This window comes from Neolamprologus multifasciatus, chromosome 20, assembly GCF_963576455.1.
Source record: "Neolamprologus multifasciatus chromosome 20, fNeoMul1.2, whole genome shotgun sequence".
NCBI lineage: Eukaryota > Metazoa > Chordata > Actinopteri > Cichliformes > Cichlidae > Neolamprologus > Neolamprologus multifasciatus.
The window spans coordinates 11,414,881-11,441,628 of record NC_140458.1 but is presented as its reverse complement, the minus strand read 5'-3'; the positions used below and the strand labels follow the sequence as shown (position 1 = coordinate 11,441,628).

At 38.8% G+C, this 26,748-nt stretch overlaps 2 protein-coding genes and 1 long non-coding RNA gene across 3 annotated transcripts; 1 reads left to right on the top strand and 2 right to left on the bottom strand.

Moving 5' to 3' along the window:
- Positions 1 to 510: 510 nt before the first annotated feature.
- Positions 511 to 8,978, bottom strand: prim1 (DNA primase subunit 1). The gene is made up of 13 exons (XM_085146006.1): positions 8,703 to 8,978; positions 7,322 to 7,479; positions 7,133 to 7,239; positions 6,974 to 7,047; positions 6,742 to 6,878; positions 3,709 to 3,767; positions 3,283 to 3,392; positions 3,073 to 3,164; positions 2,856 to 2,988; positions 2,210 to 2,279; positions 2,003 to 2,115; positions 895 to 993; positions 511 to 800 (listed from the first exon to the last, which is right to left on the bottom strand). Exons 1-13 carry the CDS (start codon positions 8,809 to 8,811, stop codon positions 781 to 783), a joined length of 1,281 nt encoding a protein of 426 aa, XP_085002132.1. The 5' UTR covers positions 8,812 to 8,978; the 3' UTR covers positions 511 to 780.
- Positions 4,165 to 6,733, bottom strand: LOC146494495 (uncharacterized). Its single transcript, XR_014871547.1, has 2 exons — positions 4,988 to 6,733; positions 4,165 to 4,954 (listed from the first exon to the last, which is right to left on the bottom strand). It is a non-coding gene; the product is annotated as an uncharacterized LOC146494495 (long non-coding RNA).
- Positions 8,979 to 16,116: 7,138 nt separating the features above from the next.
- On the top strand, positions 16,117 to 25,950 carry LOC146494493 (rho-related GTP-binding protein Rho6-like). Its single transcript, XM_085146523.1, has 5 exons — positions 16,117 to 16,394; positions 16,830 to 16,917; positions 23,275 to 23,384; positions 23,478 to 23,612; positions 23,740 to 25,950. Exons 1-5 carry the CDS (start codon positions 16,275 to 16,277, stop codon positions 23,983 to 23,985), a joined length of 699 nt encoding a protein of 232 aa, XP_085002649.1. The 5' UTR covers positions 16,117 to 16,274; the 3' UTR covers positions 23,986 to 25,950.
- Positions 25,951 to 26,748: the final 798 nt, after the last annotated feature.

Here is a 26,748-nt window from a genome sequence, read left to right as displayed (position 1 = left end):
ACCAACATGATCAAAATATGCAAAGGAATGTGGTGCATCAACTAAAGCATAATATCCTTGGTCATTCCTAATGTTGCATTTGTTAGTAGCATTTTTAACAACAGCAAGAGTAAATCATATTTTCCATGGAGTTTCAGATTTTGAAGGATGAAAATTAATTTGAAATGTGTTCTAGTTAAATAATGTTAGAACATGAACAGAACAGAAATCATAACATACCTAAATCTCGCATTGCAGTATAATTCATGCATGTAACCCGCTAGGAAGGAAGTAGTAGATATTCAGATTGAATGGACTCACAGGAACTGCTGAAACTCTCATTACAAGGACTGGATAGTTACAGATGTTATCATTAAAGCCTATAACCTGAATATTATAGATTTGAGGCAGAGGAGTCCCTGCATACACATCAACGGAACTCCTCATCCTTAAGCTTCAATGGATTAAGTGAATCATGTGAAACCCTTTATTTTTATTTTTTTTTAAAGGAAGACAATGTGTTTGCAAGAGTAGAAATACAGAATTTATTCATCACAAATACATCACAATTAGACAAATAAAACTTTACTGTGAAATTTTATGTTAAAAAAAATCAGGGATTTATTAAGCATTTTATTAAATGTTTTATCAGCGAGTCTTTTATTACAAAGCACAATAAAACAGATTCTGGTGAAATTAATGTGTAGTAGAAAAATGGCACCAAAAACACCACAAAGCAACATAATTAGCAACATTAGGCAACAGGACGTTGTTCTGAGGTGTCACCTCTGATGATCCAGTTCAGAATTCTTTCTGAAGATCTGAAGGAGAAAAAAAAGGAAAAGCAAAATGATTAAAAGTTGCTGGAAATTTTCTGTTTAATCTATTAAAAAAAAGAAAAAGAAAGAAACCTACCACTGTTTCTGAGACGCTCTCCTTTCCATGAACGAGCCATTCCATCCAGAAACTGGTCAAAGTATTTTATGTACTTCGCGAGGCTGGTTCTTTTGTAATCTGAGAAGAAAAGTAGTAAAAGTAGCATTAGCTGAAACACTCAGATACATTAAAGATATATTTAAATACTTACACAATATGAATATAGTAAATATAAAGTTACTATATAAAGTTCCAATTTTTGGGGGGAACTTTATACTCCAATGCACCAGTCATTCATTCAGGTGTACATAGATTTTGAAAAGTTGTGTGACTGATTGCAGTTGCTAGTGAAATTAGTCACAAGTTTGCTTTTTCATTGCTTTGGTTGCTAGAAGATTATGCAGTCATGTATAGTTAACATGGGAGACACTGACTTGTCTGCACTTACACTCACCAACTATTTGCAGTGAAATTGTGAAAAATGCGATGTGAACCAGACATGGAGAATGATCACCTTCAAAGTAAAAGTTCCACCATTTGAGATATGTTGTGTTACAGCAGTTAGGCACAATTTTTAATTTAAAGGCAAAATGTACATAAATAGTATTAACTTTGCTAACCAAAATGTACATTTTTATCCAGATGACAACATTTTATATGCCACTAGCTCTTCCCTTGATCTGGTCCTTCAACATCTTTTGGCTGTTTTTGATGCATTTCATAATTCTGCAACAGCAAGCAATTATGCAAACAATAGGTGATCTTGTAGCAACCACAACAATCAGAAGATTTTGGATGAAGCACGCCCTTTGCAAACAATCTCGCCTAGCAACAGCCAGCAACCTTCAGCAACCATGTGCCACTTTGCAGGGGAATTGAAAGTTTTTGGATCGCTTACTAGTGACTAGGCCTGTACGTCTTAGCCAATTATGTGTAAGGAGCATTTTAGAGAGTGCCGGTGATTATTCTACGTCACATGATCTTTACACTCAGAAAAAACCATCATGCCATTGAGAAGACCCTAGCCCCCAAAACACCTTATGTCAGCCCATTTAAAGGCCTGAAGATTTCAGTTTTATGTGCTGTCCAGGTGTATTTTTAGGTAAAAGTTTCAGGTAGATATTTGCATTTTTCTTTCCCCCAGCACCTCTGCTCTTGCGCTTCTCTATTGCATCTTTCTCGTCTGCCTTGTCCTTCGCATCCTCTAATTTCTCTTTCTCTTCGCCTGGCCTGGGCCGATCCAACTCCTCACAGATCAGACTACAACAACATAAAACAAAATGTTACAACATCAGTCTTCATGAGGATCACTCACATGCTGCAGACAACAGAGCACCAAACATTAAATTATTACCTGATCGTGGGCACAGAAAAGGGATCAAATTTGTCTAATTCACTGACATTTATGGGAACAGAAATGCGGCCTGGACAGAGAGAGAGAGAGAGAGAGAGAGAGAGAGAGAGAGAGAGGACGCAGTTTTATACACTCATACGTAAGTCAGATTAAATCAACCTGGTGACAAAGAAAAAAGATCCAAGGTCCTCTGAGTTTTGAGGTATATCAATAAAAAGCCTTTAATATTACACAGCTGACATTTCAGGAATATAAACCTTGATATGAATGACAGAATGTCATTTAACAGAATGAAGAAGCCAATATTTTATATCCATCCAGTGTAAGCTTTTCTTATTTATTTTCTTATTTTTATTCATTAAAAACAGAATTTTATATTTACTTGGGTTATCTTTGTCTAATATCAAAATGTATCTGATTATCTGAAACATTTAAGTCTGACAAATATGCAAAAATATAGGAAACAAGCAAGTAACTGTGTATTTTTGTCTTCTTGTTTACAATCATGTACATGCACAGTATGACTCTTGGCTCCAAGGAGCACCTTTGCCCAAAAAGTGTGATACAATATTACTAACATTACTAGCATGTACTCTTAGCAGAGGCCCAGACATTTCCAGTACAAGCCTCTTTAAAGTATGCTCACCTGTTTTGGGGTGTACACTGAAAGGACTCTTCAGCAGATGGTTCACACCTTTGCTGACGTTGGCGTCGAGCCGTGGGTAACAATACTGCAGCATGATTTCGTTTTCAAAGTACTGGCCCTTCTTTGCAGTGCTCTTCAGGGAGATAGATTGTAAGACCATAAGCCCTTCTGTTCTAATGTGTAAAACAATGTAAAAACTGTGAGCAAAGTTACCAACCTGTTTCCTTATAGCCTCTGCCTCAATCAGTTCCCAACGTTTCTCAGGCTTCTTCTCCTTTTTGAACTCCTGCTGTAGGTAGCTTCGGGCATGTAATATATAAAGTCAAGTCACTTTCAACAAGATCTTTGGAGTCTTTGCCAACAAATGTCTACAGATCCAATCAATTACTTTATGTGGCAAATATGCGGTAAACTAAGAAAAGGATATCCTCAGGAACGAGTGCCAGCACTTTTTCTACAGACTCCTTGCTTCCCATCAGGTCCTGGTCATGTAGTGCATATCGGCTAAAGTATTCCTTCACCACTTTCAGAGAGTTGCTGTTAAAAAGAGTCACAATTTTAAAAAGCACAGAGTGCAATGTACCCAAGTGTGTGTAACCAGTGATCAGGCATGGTGATCACTGTGCTCACAACTGCACCCAAGCACAGAAATCCAGGACAGCTGTCTCAGTGAAAGTAATTAGCAAATTCACAAGGCAAACAAGAACACAGTGTGTCACTGCTTACAAAAATGGTCCTAATTAAAAATGATGTCCAGAGATTGTGTTGATGAAAGAGAGGATACAATCTTGCTGGAACACAGACACAGACACAGACTATAAAAGACAAACACCAAAATGTATCAAACAGTTACCTGATAAAAGGGTGAATTGGTTCAGTCAGCACTACTTTCTTTATGGTTTCATCACCACCCTACAAAACATCACATTTTTAAAATCAAACATTGCAGGCCATTTGAGGAAGATACATTTCACTAGTATGCTACTCATGAAACAACAAATAAGACAACAGTCTGATTAATAATCAAATCAGAGTCTTAAGACTGTGCAGATGTAAGGAAAACAGTCACATCTTTTAACTCAATAAGTACCGTATTACAGAGTTCATCCACATTTCTCAGGGTCAAATTCAAGCACTTTTTAAGCACTTTCAAGGTCCACTTTCAAGCTTTTCCAGCACATTACCCATAAAAAGAATGCATGTTTCACTTAGCAATTAGGGTACAAACTCAAAAAACACATTTGTTAGAGATTCTCCACTTGAAAAGAAAAAATCATAAATCCCATAAAACAAGAAAACTGCGCCAAACACCACAATAATACACAGCAAGGCCAAATTAATAAGTCTTCTCATCAGACATTGACTCTTCTTTCCTATGTGGCACAAAAATAGGAGACAGATGTTTGTTTTTTTAACTAGTTAATCACCCACGCCCCAAAAATGGGGGCAAAAGAGAGATTACCTTTAATCTGTTATAACACGAGGTCAAAAATATAAGTGCCGACAAGAGTAGTGTCCACAGAAACCTCTGAATCTCAACTAAAATCTCATATAAACCATTTCTACAAACACCAAACAAAGCAAAGACACCAAACATTTTAGAGCAGTTACGTCACCATGAATCTGTGGATAGGTAATATCCATATTTTGATTTATGATTTTCTAGAGTTAAATGTGAACTGAAGCATAATTTCAAAGGTGTTACATGCTATAAAATACCTTTAAAAATTAGGCGAGGGATATAAAAAAATCAAATTTTTCTATGTTTGAGTCACAGCAACGTTGACATAGTAACATCTGCAGTATTATTTACATGTCTGATGACATCTCACAAGTGTTACCTTTATTTTTGATACCAATACTGTTTACACAGAGTCTGTAATAGCAGAGAAATACTCCATTTATTTTTGGTCGTTTCATTTTCGAGCAGAAAGCTCAAAAAACCCCTGGGGGCCTAACAGGTTAAAGTTAATTCCCAATAAAACCAAATTTAAGTTGTTTAACTACATTGCTGTCTGTATTACTGTAAAAGTCATAAATGATCACCTTTAAAGTGTTTGTGCTAATAACACCATTTACAATAAGACAAGCATGGAGCACTGACTGGGAGAGGCTTTGAACAGATGACATACTCAGTTCAATTCAACATATAAGACTTTAAGAATGCACAAGCATCTACCTAAAATCTATTTATTTAGTCTATCATCTGTGATATTATTAGGTACAATTATAATGAGCCCCACTGAGCTTGAAGCCATTTATAATTTATAAAAATAATCAGATTTTGAATGAAAGCGAGGGAACTTCGGTAGCACAAAAAAGTGGCTATTCTTTGTGCCCATGTAGATCAGTCCCTCTTATTACCATTATTTCCTTAAGCTGGCTAGTTAAGTATCGGACTAATGTTTAAAGCTTTTACTTGAGTGAAGTAACTTACATTACTGCTACTGCTAAGTAATGTTAGCCAAATTCACAGCATATTCTATAAATCACCATGTCATAACTAACTGCTATAATAGCGCTGCTGTACTAGCACGATCTGATATCGTCGTGTTGGTGTTGTTCCCAGGTCATCATACTAAATGTTGTTCCAGGATCAACATTGCAAGTGACCAATCAGAATGTTGTGATGTCATACTTTTGCGACTTCGGGAAAAACCGCCGTAAAACAAAAAACTGTACTTAAGCTGTGAGAAACCGCCTCTGTCCGCCGATCAACGGACCCTGACCCTAACCCTTTAATAAAAGGTAAGCAGAACTGATATTGTCCTAGCAACATTGGAATTTCATAAATGCACGAATGGCTTGGCGCGCAAAAGAATAACGTCACAACAATGTGATTGGTCACTTGCAATGTTGAACCTGGAACAACATTTTCACGATGATCTGGGAACAACACCAACACGACGATATCAGATCATCCGCCGTGCCACCCATCACACTCAGTGCATTTCAATAATTTCTCCAGCAAGTTTGATAGCTAGGAAAATAATAATAGTTTTAAAAATTTGCACGTGTTATGTACACATTCTCAAAAATTATTTACTAGGACTCACCTATCATGTGACTCGAGAGCGCAAAGTCTACCATTGTCATTTCCATCAAACACTCATTAAAACGGCAATCTCCAGGCATGTTAGCGCACGCATCCCCGACTGTCCGGGGGAGGGGCGGGGTCACACATTGAAACAGACTGACATGCAGAGGTGCTACGCAGCCCAGTCGGAGAAATTTTGCTTTTAGACTTTGCGACTCATTTTCTTTCTCTATCTGATAAGAAAACTATTCGGTCAGATAGTTATTTGTGGTGAATGAAATACAGTTTCAAGCACTTTTAAGCACCACATCTGAAATTCAAGCACTTTTCAAACCTTGAAAAGACAATATTAAAATTCAAGCATTTTCGAGGATTTCAAGTACCCGTACGAACCCTGGTATTAGTCTGTTTTATCTTTTTAAATTTTTAATAAATGCTCTTTTTATTTTGTTTTAATAAGAGTCTTAATATTTGTACTTCATGTCTGTCTATCACATGCTGTTCTAGCTGTTGTGTGGTCTGCTCTATGAATCCACATGAAGCACATTGTAATGTAGGTGCGACACTTTGTTTAATTATAATAATCACAGTTCACCATCTTATTATAGTAGTCTTATTTGGTCTGGCAGGACAAGTAGCTTTTGGTGGTTTATGTGCAATGCATCAATTGACTGACTTTTCTCTAACTGCGTTACATTCAAATTATGTTTTAGCAACCCCAACCTGTCAACTGTGGTTGTTAATTACAGTTTATAAAAAAAAAAAAAGAAACAAAAAACTTTAATTGATTAGCTTTGGAAGTAGAAAGTACTTACAAAGGACTTCTATTAAAAGTTGAAGTACTCGTACCTTGACCAGGCTGAGGTATTCTGTCACAGCAGAGCGTGCTGCTACAGAGAGTTTCCGGGCAGCTTCATCACACACCCAACAATGTACTCCTCTTCTGCCAGAATAAACCCACAGACGGTGCTGGAAACCAAAGTCATCTGGAAGTAACACAAAAACCAGCACATGCTTGATGAGAATTTCAACAAAAATCCACACAAGCTGTCACCTGGCACTGAATCTGTGATGACCAAACCTTGAAGAGCTCTATCCAGGATACGGATGGCGATGGTCATTAAGGTCCAGCACTTGGAGCAGATGTCAGCAGCACTAAAATGACAGTTTTAAAGTGTTATGTGGGCGATGAAACGGTCAGGATATTCTGCGACAGGAAATAAATACATAATTCACCTACCTGCAGCAGCTTCGGACGTCATCATAATCTGTCATATCGATATCAAACACGAGCTCCTTCTCCAGAGCCTGGAAGGTCCCCGATTTCACAGTGTTGTGTTGACTTGGCTGTGGGCAACAAAGGGAGACAAACATACTCCATACATATGTCTGCTGTGATGCACAAACTCGGTAAGGTGTGGAAAATTACCCTGTGGCTGTACACTGCTCCCACGTCGATCTTGTAGGGGTTCATCTTCTGCATTTCTTTCTCCAGCTCATTCTGCGTGCTGAACGACTGGTAGCGTACATAGATGTCATCTTTCAGGGTAAACGAGAACTCGCGATTTTGAAAGTAGTTTTTCTGCACTGAGATTGTACAAGAAAAACAAAAACAAATAACACAACAAGACACACACACATTAGTCCTGTATTTGGGCATTTTTAACTCTCTGTCTAACTCTTAATAGTTTTACATGTCAGCATCACAGAGCAGTGGATCCTAGCTTTATTGTGAACTGCACTTTTACGGTTTCATTTATAAGAAAATGTTACAGTACTGCATCTATCCAAGTCAGTAGATGTAATACAAAATAAATGTCTGTGAATGAGAGGGAGACAGGTGTAACAGTGAAGCTGCAAGGAGGAGCGGTAGTAAAGGTGGATATATTTATACATCTGCAGTTACAATAATGGCTAGTGCACAACAGAGGTCAAGAAGAGAGTGCCGGCATGGTAGAGACAAGTGACAGAAGGATAGCAGCAAGAGTGAAAGGGAAGGTCTGCTAAATGGTAGTGAGATCTGTTGTATGAATTGGAGACAGGGGCACTGTCAAAAAGTAAGAAAGTTGATCCGGAGGTGGCAGAGATGAAGATTCTCAGGTTTTTATTGAGAGTGACCAGGAGACAAAGAGAGCAGAGATGGACGTATGCACAGAAGGGACAGTGAATGTACTGGGAAAAGGATTTTGAATATGGAGGTGACAAGCAGGAGGAAAAGAGGAAGGCCACTGTGCAGCTTCATGATTGTACTGAAGGAGGACATGCAGAGGGCTGGTGTGACAGAGGAGGATGTCAGGGACAGGGTATTATGGAGGAAGAGGATCCACTCTGGTGTTAAATGGCATAAAAATCAATATATGTGATGAATGCTCACATTTTTCTGCAGATCAGCTGTGTGTCTAATGCAATGTTTATGCTGGATAAATGATAACGTGCTGAATACGTGAAATATTTTAAAACACTTCAAACAAAACAAACATTTGTTTCATAACTGGCTAGTGGCTTATTTTAAACACGAGTATCTGACCAGAATTTCAGCATCCCTGTTAAATAACAGCATTACTATAGATTCATAGGGATACAGAAATACAAAATCATTTTACTTTTAACTGATGAATGTAGAGGCATTAATATCAAGCTAGAATGGTTGAATAGGATGACTTACTTAAGTTGGAAGAAAGTCAAATCCAGAATAATTCTACCATTTTAGTGCCTAACAAAACACGTAACTTCCTACATAACACAACACAGATCAACATCCACAGTTATTTAGCCGCATTTATGCTGGGTTCCCATGCCTGTGTACTCACCTCCTCCGTAGCTCAGCCAGCGGTAATACTGGGAGAATGGGAAAAGCCGCCGGTAGTACAGCGGTAAAAGGTCCGGCAGAGAAGCCGGATCATAGTCTGATGATGGCATAATATGATAGCTAAAATTAGCTTTGGATGTAAAGATACGGTAAAATATTGTTAAGACGCTAACTACACTGTGACAGCTCACTGTGTGGTTTTACACCGAGGGTAGCGCGGGAAAACTCTCAAGCACGGACAAAACCAATGACACATGGTTAGGACAGTGACATCACCACAACCCGGAAGTTGCAAGGCAAAAAAAATTTTTTTTTTCCGTCGCCCGTTTCCCTTTTAGGCCATAAAAAAAATCAGTGAATGCAAAATCATCCAGGGTAATCAGAATTTTTTAAACTATTGCTGCATCGAAATGTTACTATAATACTGACAATGGCTTTCTTTCTTTCTTTCTTTCTTTCTTTCTTTCTTTCTTTCTTTCTTTCTTTCTTTCTTTCTTTCTTTCTTTCTTTCTTCTGGTTTTACTTAACCTTGTAATATTAGTCCTAGAAGCTTAAAAAAGGCGGACGTGACGCCAGTGAAGAGAGGCTCATGGGGCATGTATTTGTTTGGCAGCAATAACTATAAAATACAATATGACAAAATAAAAAAGCTGTGGTAAACATTATAAATTAATTATTTAAAAAATAAAGTAGCTCAATGAGTAAATATGAAAACAAAAAACTAAGAGCACAGAATATAATACAATAAAGTGTTTTTTGGTAAAGTAGCTCCATAAATTACTATATTATTGTAAATCCATCCAACCATTGCTCTCACTTCATCCCTCTTCCAGTTTTGCTTTTTGCTTTTGTCCTTGATACTACCAGTAGCATGAGATGGTACCTGCAGCCCATTCAAGTCACACATGTGACACGCTTTTCCAGGTTAGAAGAAGGTTTGCTGTGTGGCATAGCATCAGGCCCTTACATCCTTCAGTGGATGTTGGGAGACCGAGCATTGATACAAATGTCCCTTTCATTTGCACCAACACAGCTGAAATGGTTTCATGATGGTTTATCCTTCTGGGTCTGGGGGCCTGAGCAAAGGAAACAAAAAGACTGGAGTCTGAGATACGACATGATGGGGCATAGGACAAAACAAACAACTAATTAGAAACTGAAAGCAAACAAACGAAAATGGGGGGGGGGGGGGGGGGGGTGAATTGATATAATACTATCAATTCAATTTTTCCTAAGCTGCACTTTGTGCTGTACATCCCTAGAGGGCAGTACAGTCTCATGACAATAATTTGAACTTTCCCACATTAATCCACATTTCAGGAAATTTGTTTTCTTTTAGTAGTTTTCATCCTCCTGGCAGATCAGTTGTACTAAAACACTCAGTTATTCTGTTTCTTGCATCTTTAGTATGAGCAGTAAACACTCAGGAAAGAACAGAGGACACTTCCACAGTTTTCAGTGAAGCATGAACGAAATGGTGCCAAATACGGGATCCAAATGAGCTAAACAAGGGCAAACAGCAGCTTAATTCAGCTCTTTTTCGGGTTGATTGATTGATTCATGCCATTTTTACTCTTCAGTCACATCCACCCTTTGCTTTGACATTTGAAAAGGCCACATGCGCTTTCAAGACAAAAAGTGTCAGGCATGGAGCCTCTTTCTGTCCTGCCCATCAGTCTGGCTTGCTGCACTATTAGTGTTTCAGCTTTCACTGTGGTGCATCAAACACCTCCTGACTGAAGTGGTGCTGCTCACAGTGAAGGTTGAGAGGTGTGCAGCCACAAGAGCCCTTGTCAGCTGTTGTACTTCTAATGTGAAACAACACTCTCTATTTGCAGTGTTGTACTTTAAATATGTCTGGCTCTGTAATATTGTTCATTCCATCTCATCCCCAGACTTGAATCTCTGTACATCTCTGACACTCTGTTTTTATTTCAGACCAAACAACAAACCTTCAAAATCATCCTTCCCCACTGAAGACATAACAGTAACTTGTAGCTTCTAATATACAGGAAATATTTCAAGGGAAAACATCTTCATATGCACTACATTTAATCTCCCTCTCCACTTTCACACACACATGTAAATGCTGAGCGAGCCAACTACAGAAACATGTAATACCTACACTCTAGATTGATAGTAATGAACCAGCTTCAGTGAAATGTGCCACACCCAAGAGCAACTAATAGACAAGTAATGCCAATACATTTCCTTTTATGACTGCACTTTATGCTAATATACCACTCATACCCTGATTTGCATAATGCAAGAGCTCTCAACCTCATCTTACTTGAATTATGCAAATTCTTTTTCACTGCAAGGCATATTGGATGCGATGCATTTTTTCCCCTTTTGAATCAATTTCTAGAAATCATTTGAATCAGATTTGGGATTAATGCCTTCTGTTGCTTTCATCCACAATTCTACCGTATATTAGAGTAGCAAATTAATGCACATTTACATTCAGGAGTTTGCAATATTGAGCATTTCTGTGAGTTGTTCTATTTAAGCTCTCCAGTGGCTCATCATGCATGTAGACACATACTGTAACACATAACAACCAGACACAATGCTAAATGTCAGTGGGGCAAGTTAGATAAGGTAAAACACGGAGTGAAGATATAACTTTCAGCTGTTGAATGTAGGTCAGACTGCTGTCAGGTGTCCACGGAGCCCACTGGCCAGCACCAAAGGTCATTGTGTTTGCTGTACATGAGGAGTCGTAGTTTTGCGATGATTTAAAAGTCACTGTGTCTTTAGATGGCCAAAGTGTGCCACTGTCACCTTTCATCAGGAAAACGTGGTGAAACAGGCTAATAGAAACCCTAAAACCAGTCTGCAGTGACACAAAAATGCATGTCCAAAGACACAGTAACCTTACCACAGGAGGTATGAGAGCTAATTGTTTTCATTTTTGGATTCCATTGCTTACTTGTCTTGCTTTTAATCCTCGTCTACTTGTGTCTGCATACATATGTTTACATATACCGTGTGTTAACATGAGAATGGCTTCTACCGACTCGATTAAGGCAGGAGGCTTGAGACAGACTAAAATGACTGGTAACAGGTGAAACCTGACGCCTTTTATAGGCTGCTAAGCCAAACATGGTTTGATGATTTTATCATAAAAAGACAAGACATATTGGAATGGTCATTGATCAATGGTCATGACAACTGGCAAATTAATTACCACAAAACTGACCTCATGGCCCATTGCCAGTCAGTAGTGCTAGTGTCAGTCATTATGCAAATGTACTATTTATAACGTTTGGGAAACCTGCAGTCAGCTAAGACAGAAGAAGTCACTTGGATGAGTGACGAAACATTTCTCCCACTGAAAACACTTCATCCAAAATCTTTTTTTGGGGGGATTTCCTTACCCGGATGATTGGACATAGACTCATATTGGAAATGTAATAATTTATTAATTTAGCAAACAGAGCACTCAGTAGGATGGGAACGAACCATTCACACCTACAATAGCCTGGCGCATCTCCTTCCACATGCTGGTCAACAGCTTGGCTACACACTGCTGTGGGATGGCATCTCATTCTTCAACCAGCATTTGTTGCAAGTCAGCCAATGTGATTGTGTTGGTCAGAGAATAAGATGCTGGCCTCTGTTTGTTAAATGAATCAATCAATGAATCAATTGTTAAATTGCCAATGTCTTGTTTCTTCAGACATTAATCCACTAATCCAATAAATGACACCAAAATTCAGTTCAATTCAATTCAATTCAATTCAATTCAATTCAATTCAATTCAATTCAATTCAGTTCAATTCAATTCAATTCAATTCATCTAGTGTTAAATCCCAAAGGCAGTTACCTCAAGCCGCTTTTTATTGTAAGGTAAAGACCCTAATAATACAGAGAAACTCCAACAATCAGACGTCTCCCTGTGAGCAAGCACTTGGTGACAATGAGAAGGATAAACCTTTGGCAGAACCAGGCTAACTGAGTTAAAGCAAAATAAGATGTCTTGCAATGACAGAGAAGATTTGGCAAGTTTTTCATGGGCACAACCCACATGCTCAACTCAAGATTGTTATAACAAAGAAACAATCACCCCAAAACAAGTTTAAAATGAAAGTTACGTTTATTTTTACTACATGGGTTTATATTCAATGTACAAAATCTTGGATACCATTTTTTCTTTATAAACTTAATGTAGGCGAACAGTGTGTAGTAATACATTTATTCTTTAGGTAATAGACAGTTGTAAATACAATTTGCTGTACATAAACATACACTTGGTTCCATCTTTATCTTCTGTTTATGTACATAAACAACAAGTACCACCCCTATTTTGCTACTCTTTAATGAGGTTTTACTTGAGTCTAAATAAAATGATCTAATTCTGGAGAGAATAGTAGTGTAGAAACAACATAGTCATAAAATGTTGAGTTTCACAGAAACTTCAAACAGTCACTGTTGGCTTTTCACAGATTTCACAAATGGGGAAATGTTAATCTGAGGAGGCTGACCTTGCAATTGAGTCATTCAAAAATTCCTGCAAACTCGTTTAAAACAAACAGTCCACCAAAGTGTTTGTAGTATGCAGGGTGTTTCACACAAAGATACAGTTAGGACACTAATAGAGAGAAATGGAGCATGAGGAAGTGAGGTAACGGCGTGTATAAACAGAGATTTCAATGAAGCAATACAATAGGAGACATTTACGTGGTTTCTCTGTCAGGTTGCAGCTTCTGGTCCATTCAAAGTTTCTCACATTACATTATTCTCGTAAAAAGCCCTCTGCATTTATGTTGTGCACACCGCACCATGCTCCATTTCCTCTCTGCCACACAGCTGACACTCTCGAATTATCTGTTATTGTCCAGACTGATGAAACCAACTGTCATTTGTTTGATTTAGCAGGCAGCACTTTGCCCTGTATGCTGCACACTGTATGTTACACAAACACGTGCACACATGTAGTCACTCATATGTTTTGTGTGAAAATAACTGCATCCTTACATGACTGTGACACATGAATTCAATTAACAGAGTCTTTCAGGCTACGTATACATCACCAGATTCAGAGTAGCTTTATTTGTATGTGATCCTACACTTTGAACCATTTCAGTTGAGCCTTTTCATGACAAAATGACCTTTGACCTTAGGTATGGCAAGGTTTAAGGGAGAGAATAAAACTTGTGTATGTGTATGCTTTATTTACTCTGGTCTTTTCTTGCGCTCATTGCTAACTTTGTTGTTACACTGCACACAAAACCATCACTGACACCACTCGTATAACAGATGAGGTGCTTTTGATGACTCCTGGATGCACCTACAAAAACTGCCTGACAGAAGAGGAATTTGCACTACAGTTGATTTACATGAATCACATTTTCCGGCAGAGTTGGCAAATATTTCCCAACGAGTATCTGTTTTTATTAGCTGTGAACCAGATTAGACTCATAGCCAGAGATGCATGAAGTTTTCCAGGAAGAAAACAAAAGACAATGAAAATCCCCTTAAACTTGTGGATTTACTGTCACTGGAAGGGTTTTGTGTTTACTTAAAGAGATACCGTAATTTAGCACTGCTGACGCTTATTTGCCCTGTTAATTTGAGAATTCGGTGACAAAATAGATACCACTCATTTGGACTGGTTCTTATATAGCGCTTTTCTACTCTTTCTGAGCACTCAAAGCGCTGTACACAACTTGTACATTCACCCATTCACACAATCTGCTTAGCAGAGCTCACCGTATAATACTGTCTTTAATCTGTTTATTTCTAGAAATACTGGATTGGCTGGGCACAGAAACATCTGGATTAACTGCTGGATGCCCCTATAACCTAAATTCACCTGCATGCCCAGAAGTAACTTTGCACATAAACCTGCTCTAAAATAGAAATTTTTACTCTTTGTTTTAACAGATTAAATAAATAATATCTGAAATAATTAGTGAACTTTAGAGGTCATTTGGACACAGACAGGCTTTTTGTTTCTTTCTGCTCCCATCAGACTGAAATTAATGTCCTTCTTTAACATTTTATAATACTTTTGTGAAAAGTCTCTAACAACCTTTAACAAGAAATAGTACAAAATTTAGAACTCCAATGCAAATATTTTCAATTCCGAGGTTTAACTGCATGTCATGAGTTATACACTGTATTTGTTATCATGATTTAAAGTTCCAAAAGCCACTGTTGGATGCTTGATATTGACTTCAAGAGGCATGAAAATGACTAAAACACAGTTTGGAGTATTTTGAGGCTTTAGAAAACATTTTTAAAATATTTAAAAAAAAAGCCATGAGCACATAAGCTTGATAAGCATCACTGAATCTAAAGAGGCAGTTGGGAAAGCCATCAATGTTTCAGAATCAAACAGGCAAACGGAGCTGTGAATAAGCTTTTTGGGGTGGCTGTAGCTCAGGTGGTCTGCTCCAGTGTGCATGCTTAATAAACCCAAGTTGCTCTCCGATGCATCTATTGACATATGAATGTGTGTGAATGTTAGATAGAATGAGCATAGAAAAAGTGCTAGTGTTAATGGGTGAATGAGGCGAGCTGTGATAGGTGCGTTGAGTGCACAGTTAGAGTAGAAAAGAGCTATATATATATATTTACCAAGAATCTGATGATATTTATAAGTGTGACCAGGTGTCCCACTTGGAACGAAACACTACTTTTTATTCTTTTTCACCCCTTAATATATATATTTAACTGTTTTGCTTTTTAAAATACATTTTATTTAATCTTTTATCAATTTTTTTTACTATTTATACTGCTTTACGCCATTTTTTAAATGTTTTGGCTGCTCTAACGCCTGCTTTTGGGATATATAAAGTAAACCTTCTCTTAAAAAATGTGTCCCACATTTTGAGAGTCTGACAAGAAAAAACTGTTACTGTACTGTGACATTATTTATGCTCATTGTAGATACTTTTACACGAATTACACATAGATATTTGCCCATAAAATTATTTATGTCAATCCTGTTAACTGCATGGTTTGTTAATTTTTTTTAAGTCAAGTTCTGATTATCTATTATTATTTTATTATTTTGGTCTAGCCAGGCAGGGCAGCATTTCACACTTTTTTGAATGTAATTTTTTAACTCAAAACAAACAAAAAAAAAAAACTAAAGAAAAATTATGCTCTCCTTTTTTTTATAATTTTCACATTTTCCAAGCCATCCAGTGGTTTGGATCAGACCCTGATTGGTGGCCCATTCTGGCTCTCCGGACTTATGTTTAACATCCCTGGTCTACTGTGTCCTCTATTGTCCCACATGAACAGTAAACAAAGAGTCCAAAATAAAAGCAGAATAAGAAAATAAAAGGATACTCGTGGTGAACAAGCTGCTCCTCCAACCCTATTAGAAGATGAGCTCTCGTGCACGGCCCTCCTCCTGCGGCTCGCGCACTGCGCAGCGCTCATTGGTTGGCGCGACAATATAAAGTTCCGCAGTGACTCCTTCACTGACTGCTACTCAGTCTCACTCACTCACTGCAGGAGGACAGCGCGTACGGTGCCCAGCGTCCGAGAGGATTTACCAAACTTTCCCGCATTTGCACTCGGGCTTCCTTTGAAGGTCTCCCTGTTTTATTCCAACATGAAGGAGCGAAGACTCACACAGCCGTTTGTAGGGAGGTGTAAGCTGGTGCTGGTTGGGGACGTCCAATGCGGTAAAACAGCGATGTTACAAGTCTTGGTGAAGGATTGCTATCCAGAGGTATGAGATTTCTGCACACGTCTCATGTGTCTGCAGTCGTTTTAGGATCAATACTGAGGAAAAATCCCTAAAAATGTCTCATTATCATTCTTTTATACGACATTGTAGATTCTGTTCTGCATATTTTTTGGGGGGTATAATTGGTATAATTATAAATAGCGTGTAAGCTATAATAATGAGATTTTTATAGCTATTTTTAGCTCTCACACACATATACATATATATAATGCTGCTTACATTTAAGCATCAAGTCATGAACTGATGTGTTGATTTTGTTTAAATGTAAAAAAAAAAAAAAAAAAGAGAAGCAAAATTGAATCTAGAATAATATGTGAGAATATTTTGTAATTTCTTTTCTTACTGACTGATTAATTAAATCTACTTGTTTCTGTGTGTGTTTGTCTTTTTCAAACCTCTTTCTTTAATTGTTTCCAGACTTATGTCCCTACTGTGTTTGAGAACTACACAGCCTGTCTGGAGCTTGAAGACCAGCGTGTGGAGCTCAGCCTTTGGGACACATCAGGTGAGCTCCTCTTCTGTCTACCTTCAATTCAGTGTTATTTTAACTTTTGCTGCTTAGGTTAGGCAGTAAAGTAAGGTAATTTGGTTCACTGCTGGGATAAAGGGTCATTATTGGGAAACTCAGCCAGCCTGGAGTTGGTGAATCGAACCATGTCCCGTGCATTGTTTGGCTTACAGTTTTGTTGCTGTTTACTCAGTCTTCACATTCTGTCAATCCTGTTTTGATGCAGTTAAGCAGCTTTTCAGTGGTGTGAGATCTGCTGAGAGATCAGTGATCGGCAGGCCTGAGCCGCAAGCCTGCCTGGATTACTTTAAGAACATCTGGAGCCAAACATCCCGTTTTGAATGTAAAATCCTAATGAGCCAAATCTAGATTAAAAAGAGAGCCCAGTTTGAAAAACTATGAAACTGTTATTATGAATAAATAATCCTGATGGCTGGTAGACACATAAAATAAATCTGCTGGTTGTTGCTTTTTGATCCTTACATCCTTTTTTTTTGTGATTTCAACATTAAATTACTTATTATCTGTCATAAAAACTAAGAACAATACCAGCAAGCCTGGTGTGTTTCAATACCAGACCAAAACCTTCATATATGCAGTTTACAAAGATATTAGACTAATAAAAAATGTGGTGTTTACCATTTGTGTTCGAAAACGGCCTTAAGTAAATAATCAATTTAGCAGCTGATTCAATTCCAGCACACTCAGCTGATCAATCAAGCCTGAATTTGCTGACCTCTGGCCTCAACGTGGACAAAGTCAAGCTATCAATGTCACAAAGAGTAAAGCAAAAATAGATTGGATTATTTAGGTCTTAAATATAAAGCACACACCAGAATTTGCTGCTTCTAGTTTTTTTAATGTGATTTTCTTTTTAAGTTAAGATTTCTGGGCTTGTAGGTTGAACAAGCAGATCAACAAGCAGGTCTTAGCAGATGTCGCCATAACCTCTGTGAAAAGAAATCAGCAGATAATGTATCATGAAAACTATCGGTTGTTTCTTCTTTTGTTTTTTTTTTAGTTCCAAATGTTTTGTGTGCTTTGTGCCTCTGGGTTAATGTGCTAACTTCAGCTGACCTTTGAATGTACATAGAAATGATGTAAATAGGATCAATAAGCAAAGCCATCCGGTGCACTACAGATTTATTTCATAACAGCACTGGCTGAGGTTTTATGTTCAGAGGAAGTTGAGCGGTGCCAGTTGGCCTTCAGTGGGGTTGTTTAACAGGGGGGCGAGGGGGATGCCTCATCCACGCAGGGGGTGGAAGTCCACACGAGTGTGGATGAGCGTGTGTTTGTGCGCGCCCCGTCTTTACTATGCGTGTAACCTTGTGTGTGCGGCGTACAGTCGCTGTGAACAGAAGGCACCAGTGAGGGATACTGAGAGTAAAGAGAAGCATGACCTCCTCACTGCCTTATGGTGTGTGCTGCTTTGAAAAAAGAGGTCTTATGTAACTGAAAGCAGCACTGAACTAATGTAGGTTTGTGTGTTTGTCTCCCACGAAGTGAAAACTTTCTGGACAGTCACCCTTTCCAGAGGAAACATTGCATAAGACCGATTTACATTTAGAGCACAAACAAACACGAGCTTCCCATCTCGCTTTGTTTTGCTTATTAATTCCGCTTTCCTGTTGTCTTTATTCAAACATGTAGAAGACGATTTGTGATAATGGATTTCAGTATTTTCACATTTAACCAAGCTAACTGTTCGGTAGAGAAATGAAGAGTGAGTGTTATAACTTCCTGAAGCACAAATTGGTTCCTCGAGATGTCTTAAGGTATTCGGTGTCCACAGAATTTGATATGTCTTATAAACTAATTATTATCATTTCAGATTTACTGACACTGCCTAAGGAAAAAAAAGATTTCTACCCTATTTCTATGTGCATCTTAAGTTTTTTTGCATATGAAAGGCTGTTTTATCTCTGATTTATATTAAGGCAGTCTTATAGTCCTCTTGGTGTACAAAGATGAGTGCAGCTCCCACCATTTGCTTTTTTGTGTGAGAGTAGAGCGGACAGTTGCAACAGCTCCTGTTTGCTCAGCTAAAAGGGTTTTGTGTGCGTGTGTTTGGCTTGTCTTGTTTGTGTGTCCAGGCAGGGGGCTGCTAATGTGTGGGAGGTGGTAGGTGCTAGAAGTTGTGTCCTCTTTAGATGTGTCTGCCTCCTCTTTCTCAAGCCTTACATCACCCTGGATAGTTATGTGACGGCTGCTTTGATTCCCTCTGAAAGATAGAGATTGTGTAAGTTGACTTACTTTGCAGCTTTAAGTCCAAAAATTTAGACGGGCTGAACCAACCAAGAGTTAGTTTGAACAGGTTTGCTTCGTGGCAATAATATTGTTGTAAAACGTTTAGTTAATGACTGTAAAGCTCATCAAGATAACATGATTGTTTGGTTGTCCAGCTGGGGGACTAATAGAAAAATCTATTTTTGCTATAATTATGACCTCTTATATCAGCACAGAAGGCTTGAAGTTAACCTCGGAGGACAGGAGAAGGAAATTACATTTTAGTGTTAGTGTGCGCGGAGTGATTAGGTAGCAGAGGGAAGACAATAGAAAGCGGACGTCCTGTCAGTCTGTTTTTAGCACTTCCTGAGAATGATATAAAAAAGTTTCTTTTTTTGGAATTGTAAGCTAAATATGCTTCCTTAATGTCATAATTCACTAGGACAAACAAGGTGTTATACTTATGTAACAATGCTCAGGAGGAGGTTTTTATATGTTAGGGCTTTAAGTTTGATAGAAGAAAAAGCCTTCAAATACATTTTAAAAATGTGCAATGATGGCAAGGTATCTGCAAGGGCTAAGAAATCAGAAGATCAACCTTTAATACTAAAGGTATTAAAGGTACTACTCTCCTTTAAGTGATATTTAAGTGGACAACAGCCTCTTAGTACAGTGATTGCTCCACAAAAGACTATAGTGAAGCAAATAATCATAATTAAATTGTGGGTACTATACAGCAGTGCTATAAAATTTGATGTTATTTTTCTTGTTGTTTTTGCTGGTTTCCATCGAGCTGAGTATTTGAAACTGTGGATCGTGAAATACAGCATAAATTTTTGGAGTAATTGTTTAAAAATAGATTTAAAAGAAGCATTTGGACAACTAAAAGTGTTACGTTAAGATGGATAACAGTTCCTTATGTAGCAGATTGAATATAAGGCTTCAGCTAGCAGTAGTTTAGGTTGGGTTAGCAAAAACCTAAAGAAAACCTAAAGACTGTCTCCCAGCTAGATGTAGCTGGGAGACAGTCAGTTAGCTAAAAAAACACAGCAACAATCCACCTAAAAGCATAACATAAATCTGTATATTATATCTTATTTGTCTATACAAATACCACTGTGTGAGAGTTGTTATGGTCTGTAGTCTGTGGACTCTGTGTTTATGCTTAAGTTTATTAATATTCTGTGGTTTTGTTTATTTTGGGTTGTTTGTGATTATCCCTAGTGTTTTGTGTCCTCTGTGCTCTCCTTTTCCACGTTTCAAGTTTCTATGTTCTGTCTCCCCAATCTGTGTTAAGTTTGCGTGTTTAGAGTGTTGTCGGTGTGTTTCCTGTTTTATTTTGAAGGTCAGTTTCTCTTGTCAGTGTTAAGTTTCGCTTCCCCTTGTCTCGTTATGTCCAATTAATCCCAGCCGTGTCTCCCTCCTGTCTCACGTTCCCTGATTGCCCTGTGTGTATTTAAGCCCTGTGTTTTCTTGGGTGCGTTGCTGGTTCGTCTGTGTTCTTTTTCTGCCTCGTTCTGTTATTTCCTCATTTCGTGTCGGTGTTTTGTTAGTTTCTCCCAGTATAGGTTCCTTAGCTTCTATTTCTCTCCTGCTGCGTTTTTGTTTGTTTCACTTACCGGTTTAATAAAGTTCACCTGCATCTGACGCTGCCTGCATCTTGGGTCCTACTTTCAACCTCCACTCGTCAAATATTGCAGAAAAATGAAGAAGAAGCATATACATTTTTGCGGCTTTGATTATCAGTTGCAGTTCAGTGAGTAGCGATAAATGGTAAATGGCCTGCATTTGTATAGCGCTTTACCTAAGGACCCAAAAGCACTTTACACTACATTCAGTCATTCACCCATTCACACACTGGTAATGGCAAGCTACATTGCCATTACACAGCTGCCCTGGGGCGCACTGACAGAGGCAAGGTTGCCGGACACTGGCGCCACCGGGCCTTCTGACCACCACCAGTAGGCAAACATGGGGTTAGTATAGTTAGGATATTTGGCATGCAGCCAGGAGGCAGCCTGGGATCGAACCACCGACCTTCTGATTAGTGGCTGACCTGTTCTGCCACCAGAGCTACCTGAGCCCCAACAGTTACTGTGCTTGACTGAAAAGCAGTCTGACAGTAGAGCCCACTGACATTGTAGATTGTTGAACCACGCTAGCTGCTTTCATCTCTTTTCATCCAGAATGGAGATTATTTGAATTCTTCACTACAAAGATAAAGAAAAGTGTTTTCCTAGAATGTTACATACCTTCCAACCACGACCTTCCAACTCTTGCATGAGAATTTATGTTTAGAATTAGAATTTAAAATTAGAATTTATGTTTTTTTTTCATTAGGGAATAATAAAGTATTCTGATTTTGATTTTGATATAGAGATATACTAATTTTACTAACAGGCCATTATTTTAGGTACACATGTTCAGCTGCTTGTTGCAAATATCTAATCAGCCAATCACACGAGAGCAAGACGTCAAGATGGTCAAGACAAACTGCTGAAGTTCAAACTTAGCATCTGCTGCAGCTCACAGATGGCCGGGTCATAATTTGGCGTCATGAAAGCATGGATTCATCCTGCCTAAAATCAGCTGTTTAGTGTTTGTTGTGACGGTTTAGTTAATATTTTTCTTTGCATACTTTGGGGTCATTAGTACCAAGTGAGCATTATTTAAAAGCCACAGCTTACCCAAGTATTATTGCTGACCATGTCCATCCCTTTATGACCACAGTGCACTCATGTCACAAAGCTTAGATCATCTCAAACTGCTTTCTTGAACATAAGAGTGACTTTACTGTACTCAAATGAGCTCCACAGTCACCAGTGTGTATTTCTTTATTAGAGAACAAATATGTAAAGAGTCTACCTGAACATTTAACCAGGGTTTCTATTTTATCATTCAAAACTCTGGTATGAAAAGTTTTCTATTGAATCATTGAAAGATAGTTGCACTGTCTGACTCACTGAGTTAGTGGACTTTTCTGGAAAATTTCCCATCAGTGGGAAGGCTCCAGGCTTTGTGAAACTCTCATGAGCTTGGCAGGGGTGTGTGTGTCTGTTTGTGTTTGTACTGTGTTAATGTGAGTAGGATGACTGTGATGGAACATTATAATACTGTCAGCTGGCACAGCGTAGAAAGAGCAGTCATATTTTTGTTTTTGCTGGCTAACAAAATTGAAAAAAAGCTTTCAGTTTTCAAAGATGTTGTTTCGTGCCGAGTGGCCGACTGTGGAGGGTTGAGTTCTTAGAACCGAAGAGCACGACACAAGAAGCAGGTTATAGAAATAAAAAAGTAAAAGCTTTACTTACAAAAATAGGTTCAAGGATGGAAAATCCGGGTAGGCAGAGAAAGCACACAGTCCAGGCAGTGATAAAGTCAAAGTACAGGCAAATTTAACCCCGTAACGACTAATGTGGCTTAATACATGAGATTTTGTGTGTTTTTGAGACTTTTACATCATCATCAAAAAAAAAAACAAACTTAAGTAAATTCAACAATAAATAAAAATTGCATGATGTAGCAAATATGATACAAATTAAAACTCATGTGCTCAAATTAATATTTAATTAATCTAAAATATTGTCAGAAGGTTCAATAAACACTCATTTTTTAAAATTGCATTTTCTTGCCATTATTTTGTGGTTCAGGCTTTGAATGACTAAAAGAAATCAGAACCACAATGTTGCATAGATGTGACATAAACTGCCAGTCTGACATATAACTAGCAGAGGAATGGGTGTATACACTGTGTGGTAAATTAGTAAAGGTGAGCAAAGCCCCTAAAACAAGCAAAACATTTATTAAAAATGAAAACTGTGGTGTATTAGAACACCATCTTATGCATGCTACCCATTCTTTGCACCTGTGGCAGCTGATCCATTGTGTACGATGCCTTTTTAAGACAGTGGGGTGCACACATTTGTCAGAGTGAACATGCCCCAGGTGATGCAGCAGGCAGGAAAATAAGTGCAGGCGGGAGTGGCTGGTCTAAAGAGACAGCAGAATGGATCACGAGACGCAAAAACCAAACTAAATGAAAGGAGAAGCTCGGAATCCTAAATAGCTAGCTTAAATTGCATATTTAGAAAATTAAAGTCTCATTTTGTCAATTCTCTGTCTCGTTAGGTTCTCCGTACTACGACAATGTCAGGCCTCTCTGCTACAGCGACTCAGATGCAGTCCTCTTATGCTTTGACATCAGCCGACCGGACACAGTAGACGGTGCACTCAAGAAGGTACGTATCCCTGCAGTTTGCCCTCATTGATCAGTTGTCTGCCATCCCTCATGTCTATTCTTGCCCAGTTAAACCTGTTTCCTTTCTTTGCAGTGGAAAGCAGAAATCCAGGACTTCTGCCCCAGCACTCGGATCCTGCTAGTAGGCTGCAAGACGGACCTGCGCACAGACGTGTGCACCCGCATGGAGCTGTCCAATCAGAAACAGGCTCCAATCTCCCACGAACAGGTTTGTTCCTCATCAACTTTTTGCTCCTTAGTATCTGCTTAAGCTCCTGTCTCCATCCTGTCTACAAGCCCCTCCTTTGTCTTTGATTTCCTCCGACCCAGACTCATCTCTTCCTTCAATCTTATAGGGTTCATCATTAGCCAAGCAGCTTGGAGCCGAGGCTTACTTGGAGTGCTCAGCTTTCACATCAGAGAAGAGCATCCACAGTGTTTTCCGTACCGCGGCTCTGGCCTGCATGAACAAACTCCAACCGACCAATAAGCCCAGCCCAGTCCGGCGCCTCTCCAAGAGACTCCTACACCTGCCCAGCAAGACTGAACTCCTCTCCTCCACCTTCAGCAAGGACAAGTCCAAGAGCTGCTCCATCATGTGAATACTACTGAGATAAATGTGGCAAAAGGACAAACGAACGAGACTGTAGCTGGCTCAGCGGGGGTGCCTGGTGTGCAAGGGAAAGAGAGCAATTATGTGGATTTTTACAAAGCCTCTCTCTCTCTCCTTTGCAGCTTCCTCCTGCAAACTCCTGTCAACCGCTTCCAGAAAGATCACTTTCTATATTCAACTCCAGTGCTGAAGTTTTGATCATGACTTGCCACCAGCATAACAATATCTGCAGAGAGAGAGAATTATGTTTGATGTTCAATTAAACCATGTGCTAGCAGAGCATAACAGGCGCTTTAAGGTGCTGTGAATCGTCTTGAATAAGGTCACTACTGCCTCTTTACCAAAGGAAGGGTTTGTAACTATTACATCTGACTGCATTTAAAATTCTGAAGGCAGTGCCCTTTCCCATCCATCTTTGTTTGAATGTCTGTCTGAGGTCACCGTATGGGCTGAGTGACGAGATTAAATGTAAAATCTGACATCTGACAGGAATTGGTATCAACAGAAATACTATGCGGGGGATTGAAAATGGCAGGCCTTGGAGAAATTCCTCTCCCAGCTGACCCCTCTCGGTATATCGGTTGGAAATTAAAGCTGACAGTGGAGAAAAGGTGGAGAGAGAGGAGGGGTTTGGCGAGCAGAGCGCTCATTTGCAAAGGCAGCGGGAGGACAAACCGAGAGCTCGTCTGAAGGAGCACAATGTGACTCAGCACTCACATGATCTGCAAAACGGTCACGGGTTGGACGTGCTGTGCTTAAAAACAAATAAACAAACACGTGCATGTCTTTGTGGATTCTCTGCCATTACCCATCATCACCCACCACGGCAGTCTTTTGTTCAGTGTTACTAACCACAGGCCTTTATTATGGCACTGATGAATCATCTTACCCTGCTTAATGGATATCGGTTTTTATACATGTTCCAGCATAAAAATGAAGTTGTTCTTGCTGGGCCTTCATCGATTACACAAAGATGTCCTTTTACACAACACAAACTCGATAGATGTATTTTAGTGTACCAAAAGAAATCTTTCTTTTCAAATCCCTCTCCTGCTAGACGTTTAAGGACAAGTAGTCCTGGGAGGCTTAGGAGCCATAAACGTGCTTATCAGGGTTCATGAACTCCAGGGGCTGATTTTAAGGGGTATGCAACTGATTAGCAATTTTACCATCAGAAAATTTCCTGATGGATAATGGACTGTTAAAAAAGGAAGACCAAAATTGGGTCATACTTTTCTTCTTCTTTTCAAAAATCTTGACACAGGCCTACAATTTCAATAATGAAACCTCCATTATAATTTTTAAGCTGGAAAGGTGGGCCCAAAATTGTGTAAGTGTGTGGAACATTAGGATAACTCACAAAAGAAGAAGCCTAGACCTTTTCCTTTTCTTATGACAGCAAATGAGTCTTCTCTTTTTTTTACATCCATGCTAGTGGTAGCTAATCAAGCCTTGCATTGATTAGCTACCAATCTTCAAGTATTAAGAAACACTTGAAGATTGCTTGTCTGGTGCTTCAACCACAAAACATTTTCCAGCTTCATGAACTTTCTGGCACAGTATCCGCTCTTTAACTCTTTAAATCTTATAGAATAAAATGACCGGGTGTGCATCAGAAGTTAGTGAGGGTGATCTCTGCCTATGCAGCTATGCTTGGAAAAACCCAGAAACTGCTCTAAAGGTTGTCAAACCCTGGCTTTATTCATATATACTGAGGTGCTAAAAGTCATCATTAAGGGACAAGGGAGGTTGTCAAATGCCATTTCGATGGGGAAGTTAAGCAGTAGTTTGTCCTAAAAGCTGTTAACAGACTGATTTGTAATGTGGAGAAGTTCCTCTTAAAGCTCAATTCTTGACTAAGTTTCCTTGAGAGAGGAACAGGCTGCTCCTGACTTTTTTCTTCCTCATTTCTTTTTTTATGCATTAGACATATTTGTGTATATATATGTGTATATATATATGTATATGTGTGTGTATGTATATGTATATATATGTGTGTATATATATGTGTGTGTATATATATATATATATATATATATATACACACATACATATATATATACACACATACATATATATATACACATACATATATATACACATATACATATACATTTTCATCCTAATTTAATCCCCCCGGTGGATGCTTCTACTTTGTTGTGGCTGTCACGGGTGTTTTTGTAGCTGATGATGTTGTTCTTGTATTCACTGGAGTCTTCTGGCATTAGCTGCTGTTGACAGCTCGGTTAATGGAGGACTTGATGATTTGTAGGTCTGCGCCGAGAAGCCCGGCAATGCGCGGATCACTGGAATTTAACGTGTTGCCTAGCAACAGTGTGAGCAGGGGCAGTTCCTGTTTCTCGGAGAGGAGGAGGGAGGGATCTCTCAGAGAAGGCGCCTAACCTTTTTATTTGTAGCATTTAGACAGAAGGAACAGCAAAGGTGATGGCTGCACATATCGGAGCAGCGGACTGTTGGAGATGTCCCGAGCCGTCACGTGTTGTCTAAAACTTGTCTTTGTAACACTACTGCAGTCATTTTTTTCACTCCTCAGTCCTGCCTGGAACATCATGTCACCCTTAAGTTGCATTTGTCTAATGTACAGCCATTATTTAAGTCTCTCTCTCTGTTTTTTTTTTTGTATATATCCTTTTAGAAATTCCCCAAAGAATGTCAGTGAAGCAAAACTAAATGTTCATGTGAAGTTGCCAATTATTGCTTAAATTATTGACTTGAGTTCTGTACTTGTTAA

What these genes read in the sequence shown, in the direction of transcription:
- LOC146494493 (XM_085146523.1), top strand. Translation starts at nt 16,275, where the DNA reads ATGAAGGAGCGAAGACTCACACAGCCGTTTGTAGGGAGGTGTAAGCTG. An exon ending in TGAAGGATTGCTATCCAGAG is followed by an intron (nt 16,395 to 16,829) that starts GTATGAGATTTC and finishes AATTGTTTCCAG; the next exon opens with ACTTATGTCCCTACTGTGTT. An exon ending in CTCCAATCTCCCACGAACAG is followed by an intron (nt 23,613 to 23,739) that starts GTTTGTTCCTCA and finishes TCAATCTTATAG; the next exon opens with GGTTCATCATTAGCCAAGCA.
- prim1 (XM_085146006.1), bottom strand. Translation starts at nt 8,811, where the DNA reads ATGCCATCATCAGACTATGATCCGGCTTCTCTGCCGGACCTTTTACCG. An exon ending in GAGCAGTGTACAGCCACAGG is followed by an intron (nt 7,240 to 7,321) that starts GTAATTTTCCAC and finishes TGTTGCCCACAG; the next exon opens with CCAAGTCAACACAACACTGT. An exon ending in TTTTCTGTGCCCACGATCAG is followed by an intron (nt 2,116 to 2,209) that starts GTAATAATTTAA and finishes ATGTTGTTGTAG; the next exon opens with TCTGATCTGTGAGGAGTTGG.